This window comes from Delphinapterus leucas, chromosome 15 (genome assembly GCF_059928025.1).
Source record: "Delphinapterus leucas isolate spDelLeu-1000000601 "Yukka" chromosome 15, BTC_Dleu_Yukka2, whole genome shotgun sequence".
Classification (NCBI taxonomy): domain Eukaryota; kingdom Metazoa; phylum Chordata; class Mammalia; order Artiodactyla; family Monodontidae; genus Delphinapterus; species Delphinapterus leucas.
In genome coordinates this window covers 80,889,154-80,901,344 of record NC_143143.1, presented here as the reverse complement: position 1 = coordinate 80,901,344, position 12,191 = coordinate 80,889,154, and the positions used below count along the sequence as shown (strand labels likewise).

Below are 12,191 nucleotides of genomic sequence, written 5' to 3'. Positions count from 1 at the left end.
TAGGCTAACCTAGTAGAGTGGTGATACTTAGCCTTCTTAGAAATCTATAGGGTTTGGAAGTAAGAAGAGCTGAGTGTGTTCCTGAATCCACCATTTACTTACTGGTCTCATGCCTTTGGATCAGTCGCACAGACGCCCAAGTTTCCCCTTAGGATGAGCATAATAACATCCCCTGGTTTATATGACGAGCAAATGGCTTAAATGAGACAGTGCATGTAAAATGCTTACTACAGCAACTTTTGTATAGTAAGGGCTCAATAAGTATCAGTATTTATTTTCAATGGTTGATACGCTTGTTAGAGCAGAGTTTTTCACCTGGATAACTGGACCTGATAATTCTTTGTTGTGGGGCTTGTTTGTGCATCACACATTGTGACAACTAAAAATGTCTCCAGACTTTGCCAAACGTCCCTTAGGTGCAAAATCACCCCTGGTTGAGAGCCACTGTTCTGCATCTGAGCGCCGTTATGAGTGATGCTATTCATTACAGTCAAGTAGCTGCTTCACCTTATTTGCTTTGAGAAATTGTTAAATACTGTATTGGACACATTTTGCTAGTTTGTTTTTAAACCTCACATCCCTTCTGATGGTGTCAGTAACCTCTTCCTGCTTTGGGAGAACCACGCCCATTCTATCTGTACCCTGTGTGCTTTCCATAAAGTCCTCAGTGTAGTTCCTGACACATAGTGAATGGAATGGTCAATGTATGGCAAGAATCTATCTCTCTTCTGTTGGCTGACGGTGTGAGAAGACCTCAAAGCTCCTGGAAGCCCCATGTGGAGCAGAGCGAAGCCACCTAGAAGAAACAAGACTATGATATAAAACCTAGGGTCCTCATTTGGACTTTGAATCAACCCAACCCTGAAGCCACCTCTGCTCCCTGGACTTTGGGTTCTGAAGGCCGACAAATTTCTTGTCTGCTTGTGTCAGTTTGTGTTGACACAACTGCCTACTACCTGCCAGGCACTATGCCAGGTGTTTGTATATGTACCTTTATTTAGTCTTCATGGCCATCTTGTGAGAGACATAAATTATACCCATTTTACAGGCGGCCAATGGAAGCTCAGAGAGTTAGGTCATTCACTCAAGGTCCCACAGCCAGTATGTGATTGACTATAATTTCATTTCGTTTCCTCCACCTCCCAGCCCAGCTTATTACGCGTGCCCCATTGTCAATCCTGGTGCGGTGAAATGGGCCATTCAGCAGGAATAACACTTAGCTCCAAGTCTAACAGAGGCTTTGCCTAGACAGAGCAGAACTTTGCCCAAGGTCTTAGGAAGATTCTCTGCATTCTAGAGGGGAAATGTTGTGACGTTTTTGCAGACGCATGCTGGATATGTGAAAACCATCTGCCTAGAGACTTAACTCCTGTTCATCTATCAACGTGAGACAGGGAGAAAATTATCTTAGTTAATATGACACTGCCTTATTTTGAACACATCCAAAAATAGCCAAGGAAAGAATTATCTTCACTAATAAAGTGAGGCAGATGTGAAACCTTCACACTTGGGGGAACATGAATGATCTTATACCCTGAGCATCTTGATGGTAACTATAAAAATTCATCTTTGAGTTTCAGGCAAAATATAAAATAGTATGATTACCTTGCATTTAACACTGTCTGGATCCTACAAACCCAGTCCTGTTCCAAAAGTTATTATGATAAAACCTCAAAGAGACTATTAAGAGAAGCCCAGCACCTTCTGGGTCATCTATATGCATTGCTGCTTTTACCTAAGACCACCCCAGAAGGAAGTTATTACTTAGATAAACTTACAAGGGAAGTTAAACACTTTGTAAGTGGCCAACAGCTAATAAAGAATAGCGATCAGGACCTAGGGTCTCTCTGACTCCCAAATCAGTGCTCCTTACACTAGGAACCACACTGTTTGGGAAATGAGCGAGGTCCTAAGAATACATTCCCGATACTTGTCCTTCCGATTGTTCGTTCAGTCTCAGGTTTGCACCGGCCCCATAAAGCATGACCACTGAACAAGATGCTGCTCAAAATCAATAAATATTCTAAGTCCCTACCATATCCGAGGCACAACACTGTGTGGTACGGGTTGTAGGCACTACAATCATCTAACCACTGGAGTTCGTGGACAAAATACCCAAAAGTCAGACCATAAAGAGACCAAAGTCATGAACCAAAAAGCTCCTTCATTTCCCGAGTCAGCACTTTACGGCTTTTGGTCAAAGACGAATATTTCTGAACTTCATGTCCCCAATACAGCCTCACTTTTCTTCCACCATTTCTTTCACTCGAGGTCCTTCAATTCCTCCCCACATCCACATCTGCGACCTCTATCCTATTATTTACAAAATATGAACACGATTATACACACACAACACCCACCTAAAAATCTATATGGTTTGCTATCACACTTGGGGGAAATATCAAAGTCTTTAAAATAATCTCTTAGATCCTTAGCAGTTCTACTAAATGTCAATATGAAGAAGTTAAACTTTTGCAAGCTATGAGCAGTATTAAAACCTGGAAGATCGAGAAAATTTTTAAACAGTTTCAAGTAGGGCTTCCCTGGTGGCGCAGTGGTTGGGAGTCCGCCTGCCGATGCAGGGGACACGGGTTCGTGCCCCGGTCTGGGGAGATTCCACATGCCGCGGAGCGGCTGGGCCCGTGAGCCATGGCCGCTGAGCCTGTGCGTCCGGAGCCTGTGCTCCGCAACGGGAGCGGCCACAACAGTGAGAGGCCCACGTACCACAAAAAAAAAAAAAAAAAAAAGTTTCAAATAGTCATGAGATACTACAAAGGTTTACTAATTTTTAGCCTTTGGAAGTGACAATAAAAAGCCATACATACCCATTTCCTATTATTATTTCCTATAAATAGAGTGAATCAAAGAAAAGCTGAAAAATATGAAAGTTGGAATAAATGGTGCCCCAAATGGGCCCCAAACATCTTGACCAACGCAGAATTCTTCTGCACGTCAATATGAAATATGAGGTGTACGGTCAATAGAAAAGCCTATTTTCTATGATGAAATATCTTTCATAACCAGATTTCACCGGTTACAGTTAATACATAAATAATTTCTGAGGGAATTCTCTGGCGGTCCATTGGTTAGGACTCTGCACTTTCACAGCCGAGGGCATGGGTTCGATCCTTGGTCAGGGAACTAAGATCCCACAGGCCACACGGTGTGGCCAATAATAATAATTATTATTATTTCTGAGACCGAAGCAGGGAAATATACCCACCTTCCCAAACAAATTCTTAATTTTCTATCAAGATTTTCCTATAAGGATAATAAATAAGTAGTTCTGACATAAGAAGGACGCTGCACTAAAGATTAAAGTTTTATTTGCTAACTTGAGAACCTTTGTGTCTCTGGGAGATTCACCAATGCATTTATACCATTTCCATTTCCAGGTACTTAAAATTTAAATAAACCAAAGAAGAGCTGTGTGGAAAAGAAGAATTTAAACACTTTCTAGGATAGTTGTAAGAGCATCAAATTGATCATATTTCTGAAAAGTGAATTTTAAATAATTGGGCTTTGTTTATAATGGAGTGAACAAATGAATGTGAGTGGAGCATTACATGACGTGAACCTGGGGAAAAAAATGTAGAAAAACAGTCATGAAACTCACCTCCCTGCCTCAAAAGTGAACCAAGCAGCATCTCGTCCATACCGCCGCAGGGCGCTTAGCGGCCAAGAGATGAGTTTGACTCTGGGATTCTGGACGTCCCAAAGACAGATGTGCTCATATGTAATCTGCAAGGCACATTCGCCATGTACATCTAAGTTAGGAGATGGCATCAAATACACATTGAATCTCTCTGGGAGAAAAACAAAAGGTTAGTCTAAAATCCCCAGGAATAAAACATCGAAGACATTGTAGGAACAAAGTGGCATTTCAAAGTAATTCAAGCTCTTATTCTAGGTTTTGGTTGAATATTCAGGAAGATAAACCTTTCTCATAAATTAACAGTTCCAGTAAATGATTTTTTTAAATGAAGACCATATTAAATAACATACTAATGATACAGTCTGGTTGTCAACATACATGCAACACTATTTACATGAGCAAAGATCTTTTTAGAATTTTAAAATTTGCATAATAAAAATTTGTATGCCAGTAAAAGACTAAAGCAATGAAACCATTAAAAACAATTTTTTTCTTGCCAAGTACATGTTAATTACACCCACACTTTTGTGTTCACAAAAGATGCAGGTGCAAAATAATTGCATGGTTTAATGATACTAAAATTATATTGATCAATTTATAATTTTCATAACTAAAGGAACACAACTCTACCCCAAATTATTTAAATAAACTAATACTAACTAACACTATGCACTTAACTGACCAACAGTTTGGAAAAATTCCAGCGGATCTATTTGAACTAGTTTTAACAAAGAGCTCTCTTTAGCCAAATACCGGAAAGAAATATTCATTTGCTTATTTGGATGACTGTTAACATTTAACCAAGATTACTCTGAATAAACTACTTGGCTTATTATTGCAACTGAATTTTCATCCCCTCAGATACCGTCATGGTATTTTTATTACATTTCTAGAAAATTCATTAATTTAGGAAGCTATAGAGTCAAAATTTTAAGTGAAATATGAACAAAAATATTATTACTACAGCAAACACACTTTTATCTATCCATTGTTATGGTAGATTGCCTACATCTGAGAAAATAGTGTGGCACTAATAATATCACTGGTATTCTAAATTAATTGTTTTATAATAAGGAAGTCATTAGAATTTCCATAGACTTCAGTTTAGTAAATAGTGTCAAGATTGTCTTCATAAACGTATTCAAGCATCTATTCTTCAAGTTTTCTAAGTTACTTCAAACTCCCAGTAACCAAATATTTACTGCTTTCTAATAACTATTATTTTAAAAGTATATTCTAGTGGAGCAAATTTCTCCCTGAAGAGGTCTGAAACAAGTAAGAAAGACTGTCATCATCAAGCAAAAAAGTTAAGAGAGACCATTACCAATTTCTTTGCTTGGAAGTTCTTCCATATAAACTACCTCATCCAAGAAAAACAGCAAAAGTGGTAAGAGTGACTACTTTAGTTACAATTACTTGAAGTCATACAATTAATCTTGTAAAGTGCCTTAAAAGACAGAGCTGAGTTTAATTATAATCCCTAGTAGTTATATACCAGAGGGGTTCTTATCCCTATTTGACAGAAGAGGAAACTGCAGCACAGAAAATTGGTACCAGAAAGGTAACTCCTAGGCACAGGCAATTCTTGAATTCAGTTTGGAGCACTATCTGAATATAGCTTTGTAAATATAAAACATGAAAAATAAGTGCTGATCTGAGCCCTCTAAAAAATAATCAAAACCTGTCATGCTTTCCTCTTTATGTTTGGCTTCATGTGCATTTGTCGGTGAGGCACTATAGGTACCGTGCAGCCCAAGAGCATCCTGAGTTAGTGAACTATGGGGCGAGCAGCTTGGGGCTTGGTTGTATGACCCTGGTAAAGGACTTAATTAAGCTCTCTGCCGCTCAATTTCCCAGTCTGCAAAGAGGCTCCTCTGAATTAGCTAGCACTTCTAAGACTTTGTCAATAACACTTCCCTGGAGATGGGATTCTGGCAGATACGAGGCTTCCAAGATAGTCGCCGACTGTAAATGTGTCATGAAGACATAGTTCCAACTGGAGAAAGGGCATTTTTTACTAACAACTGGAGTGTGAATCCACGGAAAGGGTCAGTACAATTCCACCTCTGCCGTGTTCGTAGTCGAGCCAGGTGACCCACAGCCTCTTCGGTTGTGATATATCCTCATAGATCAAGTCAATAGGCTAAGAGTAGAACTATGGGATCCCATCTATCCCATCACAAGGCCCAGTTATTTGGAGCCAAAGAAATGATTCCTCGCCTCCAAGCTCATACTGCAAACCAACATTGATTCTGTTGAAGTGTTCATGAATATTTCAGTCATTATTATTTATAATGACGTATTCCCAGGTTGAGTGTTGAGCTTAAAGAGCTGGCTCAATTGTTAGAGCTAAAAAAATATACCACAGATTTAGGTGGGTTTAAACTTGATGAAACATTCATGAAGCCTGGATTCTATTAAAAACACTGGAAAGTGTTCAATAAAAATTTTAAGTGAAAAAAAGCAAGACAAGAACCCATTGCATTGTAAAATCTGTACACTATAAATATAGGCTCAAGAGTATAGTCTGGAATCAAACAGTAGTTATTGGAATTGGAGCAAGACCTTTAGCTCTTTTAAGCTTCAATTTCCTCATCTGTAAAATGGAGAAGTAATAGTACTTATATCATAGGGCTGCCAGGAAAATTAAACGGTCTAATGCATCTTCCGCACAAAACTGACACACACACAGCAGGTTCCCCATAACTTCTATCTGATATTATTAATGTAGATACATTCCCATTATACGCTGAAAACATGTTAAGAAAAGAAACACACTGAAATGTCTGCTCAGGTTTTAGGTGACATAAAAGGTTATTTTTACTTCTTTCTTTATACATTTTTATACCTTCAAAATTTTTACATCATGAAGATGTCTCACGTTTCATTACATGGGGACAAAAACAGTTTTAGAAAAGAGCAAAGGAGAGAATTCTCTTTACATACCACTCTGTTCTCTCTCAACCCCCGTAGCCAGTAAGTCAGGCTCTCCAAGGCTGATGTCATTGATTCGCGTCCCTACACACTCCATCTGGAGAACTTTGCACCATTCATCAGCCTCAAGATCTGCGGAAATGTCCAGAGATAACGTGTATGCCCAGCACCCGCTGAAGAACAAAAAGCCAAAGCCCTCCCTGCCTCCGACAAACCTGATTCACAGGCAAAGGTCTTGGACGTATCATCATTGAAATAAATCACTATGGCATGCTTCTTGGTGCTTTTTGGCAACCGAGCTACGTTCTTCACGTTGTTGAGTTCTGTAACCTGAAAAATGAACGATGGTGAGTATGAGGATGCTCCGGAAAGAATGCTTCCCATCAACACCATCAAACTGAGTGGAGGCACAGAAGGCAGAAGGCGCGTCCCAGGCGAACACAGCCTGACAGAAGAGTGTGTTTTCAAAAGCGATGAATTATTTCAGTGTCATCCTCAGTGCCTAGCAAGGAAGGTTAACAAACTACCTCCCCTTTTTAGATTTTTTTCTTTTGAAGCCTATTAACAGGCACAGGCTCAAAGCTTTGTAGACGTAGACGCTTGTTTTATTTTTTTAGATTTTTATCCGCCCCTGTAAAAGACTCTGCCTTCTCCATTGTCATCATGTTTATCTCCATCAATGTGGACAGACTTTCAAATACCCCGTCTCTTCAGAGTACTCCCAACGCAAGCATCTTAAACACACTGACCCCGAGAAAGAGAAGGCAATGGTGGTCTGGTTCATAACTAGATGATCTCACCCTTTGATAATCAGAGATAGAGTCTTAGGATTCTCAAAGACGCCCCTCTACTCAGGGTTGAAGTCACATATTCCAACACAGAGCTGGTAGGTGAGGTGTTACTCCAGTCTCTCTGACTTACTCCTAGCTTCTCCATGGTTATGGGGCCACTGTCCTAGGGTCTGAAAATACTGCATGGTAATCACCTTCTTCCTAACAGTAGGGGAAAGCTTTCCCCACTAGCCATTCTCCTCACCTCCCTCTCTCCCTCTAACTCTTTTATGAACCGTTTCCCTCCCACAAGGGGTATTGGCTCATTGTGTTTCCAAAATGCCATCTCTCATTCAGTTACATCCAGATCCCCTGCTGCACTCCAGGGCTGTGATCCTTGAGTCCTGCAGGAGAGAAGGTTTAGGTGGCTTGGGGCAGAGTATTTACAAGATAAATAACCCTCTCACACTAACTTAGTCTATCTCTTCTGTGTTATACAAAAGAATGTGTCTCCCATCAGTCTTTGCCATCAGTAATGTCATGCCATATCTCCCATCTATTACTCTAAATTCAATAAATGCTTGGCTCAGGAAGTAGGTGAGGAGAGAAGCAAATACTCTCCATGCACATCCTAACCTGATGATTTCACTTCCCTGCCTCTTAACCTCCACCCGCTCTCTTTATAGGATAATGCAAATTTCGTAGCATGAAATATCACAACAGTTGCTATGGACCAAATGTTTGTGGCCCTCCCAAATTCATATGTTGAAAGCCTACCTCTAAGGGGATGGTATTAAGAGGTGGAGCCTTTGGGGTGATTAGGTCACGAGGGTGGAGCCCTTGTGAATGGGATTAGTACCCTTAGAAAAGAGGCCCCAGAGAGCTCCCTTGTCCCTTCTGCCATGTGAGGACACAGCAAGAAGTCACCTTCTAGAAACCAGAAAGTGAGTTCTCACCAGACACTGCATCTCCCTGTGACTTGACCTTGGACTTCCCAGCCTCCAGAACTGTGAGAAATACATGTCTGTTGTTTATCAGCTACCCAATTTATAGTATTTTTGTTTTAGTAACCCAAACAGATAACACTGTTTCCCAAAAGCTGCAAACTCTTTAGTGGCTAAACACTACCTATCTCATTCCCCAACTGCACCGAGTCTCTCAGCATTTACCAGATGCAACTGTTTATTTTTTGCTTATTTCTGTGCTAATACCACAATATAAGCCACTATCATCTTGCCATAACTGCTTACTGGTCTCTCCACTTCTATCCTAACCCCATTCATTGACTGTAAACACAGCATCCAGATGATCTTTTCTTTTTTCTTTTTTTTTTTTAATGTTTTCTTTTGAAAACCCTAGTCAGCTTTGGGAAGGAAGTAGCTTTGGCGGAAGCAAAGATATTTTGGTGAAAAAGGAAAAAGGAGCCTTAACATGAACAGAGGCGCTTGGAAAAGTGAGGGTTAGGGGGCACAGATGAGTTTTTTAAAATGCAGTTCTGACTCCAGCGTTTCTAGGCATAAAACAGAACATTTCAATGACTTCCCTTTTGCACTTGCAACAAAAGCCCAAATCCTTAGAATGATTATGAAAGCCCCCTGCGGTCCTCCTTATAGCTCTCACCAGGCTCCTCTCTGACACCTTCCCGAGCATCCTATGTCCCAGCCACACTGGCCTTTATTCAGTTCCCAGGAGGCACCATGATTCTCCCGGCACAGAGCCTTCCCCATGGTCTCCTTACTTCACTCCCACTGGCCCTGCTGGTCTTAGTTTAAATCTCATTTACCTGCAGAGCCCCACTGGACAACCCCCCAGCCCCCATCAAATCAACGTCTCAAGGCTCTACGATCCAATGACATCTTTGCCCTCACAGACCTTGGATGGCTACACGGGTTATGGTTTAGTGCCTGTCTTAGAATAAAAGTTCCATAGGGCAGAAACGGTATATTTTTTGCTCACCACTTTGCCCCCTGAATCTAACCCAGAGCCTGTCACACAGTGAGAATTCAATGAATGTAGGTGGACTTGAACAAAAGACCAAACTCACCCACAAATTCACGTGTATGATGCTTCTCCAGGGTGCATGCCTCTCTCTCCTGTCTCTTTTCTCCAGGGAAATTTCACTTTTCCTTCAAGGTTCACTTCCTCTGGGAAAGTTGCCCTGACCTCAGTGTGAATTCATTGTTCCCTCTCTTCTGTTCCCATGTCTGCTGCATGAAGCTGTATTCTATTATCTGTTGTTGTAACTAATCCATTTAGCTCTCCAGCTCCCAGCTAGACATGAGTCGCCTATCAGTGACTTACTGATGAGCTGAATCAATGAAAAACAATCATTTGAGAGTCAACATTTTTTGAGCCTACACCCTACATTTATACACACTCTGCTTCATATTTTTATATAGAACATCTTATTTGATCTTCATAAAAATCCTATGACTGATATTATTATCAGTATTTTCCAGATGAAGAAACTGGGGATGAGAAAGGTTAAACTCATCTGCCCAAGTCCACAGCTAAAAGATGGCACAAACGAGTTACGAATGAGGCAAACTGACCCCAAAGCTTCCGCTCTTCACCGTCCAAAACACTAATAATGACTAACCCTGCAAAAGTTCAGCAGAGAGAATCTTTAACTCCGAAAGTCATCTCCTATCGGAGGATCTCTTTCTTTTCATGGGGGTAGGTTTTATTCTAACCCTCTACTGAGATATTATATAAGATTAGTCCACCCTAGCCTCAAACTCAGCAATGACCTTGAAATATGTCATTTCATTAAACATCCACCAAGGGCAAAGAGGAAGGAATAAGTCACCTGAAAGGGTCAGGAAGTGCAGGGAGAGCTGCATGAGTCCAAACACAATCATCCATTTTGGAAACTGGTTTAGATAATAAGAAACCCCACACCCGTCTCAGGGTGAACATTTAAGGAGCAAAGGAGCGGGTAGGGTTATGTTTTATGTGTGGAAGGACCATCAGGTTCTGAAGCAACAGTTTCTGTCCCCACCTCAGAACTACATCTCAGTGAGCACGTGTACACACACACACACACAAACGTATGCTCGCGTGCACACCTTACTTCCAAAAGAATTGCAATCTGCTTGAATTCATAATAGAATCTTCCTCAAAACACATACTACAGTGACAATTATGAGAATTAACATTTTCAGACATATTTATAAGTCACACAAAAACTTCTATGAGACATTTATTTCCACCATCACTTCATTTTGTAAATGAGAAAAACGAGGCAGGACGTATTTTTTTTAATATTCCTTTCCCAAAGAAATAATTGGCCCCTAAATAATTACTTTTGAAGTAAAGAGAGATTCTGATAAGGTCTCAGATTATCACTTAATATGAGCAGTATCTTAAACGGGGGCGACAACAGTGTAACTGACCATCAAAAATGACTCTATGGGATCCTCAGCCCTGTCTCAAAGAGGATGAGCTTTCGGGACCACTCGCGTGTAATGACTTCAGTTCAACTTCAGTATGCATTTATTGTCTTTTCCTTATGCCTCAGATCACCCAGAGGTTCTTTCTTGCCAAGTTCAAAACTTTTAAGGAAAACGCCCTCCTGGGTTTTATAGATTACATTTACAGTTTTCTAGATTTTATTTTTCTTCCACAGTGCAGGAGAACGGACACACCCTAAACTTTACATGAATTATGCTCTTTGTGTAGAGATTAACAGATAAAATGTAAAAATTTCTTCAAGGTGTAACAGCATCAAGGAGGGAACCACTTAAGCACGATTGCAGGAGAACAACATTCCCTCTTCAAGAATCTTCCTTGCATCCATTCGTTCATCAAAATGTTTAATTCATTGTTTATTTACTATTCATTTACTCATTCATTCATTTATTTATTTGTCAAATTTACTCTGTGTCAAGTACTGTTCTATTCACTAGGGATAAGATACGGAAGCTTTGTGCGTTGTTAGTGGTAATGCAAAATGATGCGGCTGCTATGGAAAACAGTATGGAGGCTCCTCAAAAAATTAAAAACAAAACTACCGTGCGGTCCAGCAATCCCACTTTGGGGTATATACTCAAAGGAAATTCAAAGGACCTCAAAGGGATATTTACACTCCTGTGTTTACTGAAGTATTATCTACAATAGCCAAGATATGGAAACAACCTAAATGTCCACTGATAGATGAATAAAGAAAATGTGGTATATACCTAGAACGGGATATTATTCAGCCTTAATAATTTTTCTTTCCCTTGTACTTCTTTTCAACTGTTAATTCCTGTTCATGGCAAACAATACCCGTTTCTATTGATGGTAGTAAGAAAATGTTCTTTTACAGTGAATTTATTTAAACAAGTGATATGATTTCAAGCAAAAAATTAAGTAAATAAGAGTAGAGGTGATACTGTGACCACAAACAGTTACGAATAAATGACAGATGACTAAAAATTAGGAAAAACACCATCAATCTACTACTCCTAATCTAATACTACTATTATGAAACTGATTTTCATTTCATTTTCTACTGAGTCAACAGTCCAGGTGACAACCAACTGACCTAAAGGTCATAGAGTCACCCAGAACAATTCTCATTTGCTTCGCAGAGGCATGACAGTAAATTTCAATAGAAACTTGGTAAAGATTTGGTGCCCACTTGATATCCCAAAGGTCACCCATCTGAATAGGACCATTTGTTTTCTTTTTGCCTTTTTTGTCCATTTCACAATTGCATGTCCTAAATGAGAGACAACAAAGCATTTCAAGCCTCATAACCAAAATCTGAAATATGTCTGAGAATTATGATTTAAAGATCAAAAGAACGGTTCCCAAGAGAGGTCTAACATGAGATCCAGTTACAAATT

General features: G+C 40.0%; 1 protein-coding gene across 3 annotated transcripts in view; it reads right to left on the bottom strand.

The window, feature by feature from the left end:
- The window catches only part of DOK5 (docking protein 5), a 164,021-nt gene that overhangs the window by 60,813 nt on the left and 91,017 nt on the right, over positions 1–12,191 (bottom strand). For all 3 annotated transcript variants that reach the window (XM_089897086.1, XM_022597744.2, XM_022597746.3), the window contains exons 3-5: positions 6,805–6,919; positions 6,602–6,721; positions 3,617–3,806 (exon numbers count right to left, since the gene is read on the bottom strand). In XM_089897086.1, the coding sequence (XP_089753212.1) occupies positions 3,617–3,806; positions 6,602–6,721; positions 6,805–6,919 (425 nt within the window). The remainder of the gene's footprint in view (positions 1–3,616; positions 3,807–6,601; positions 6,722–6,804; positions 6,920–12,191) is intronic.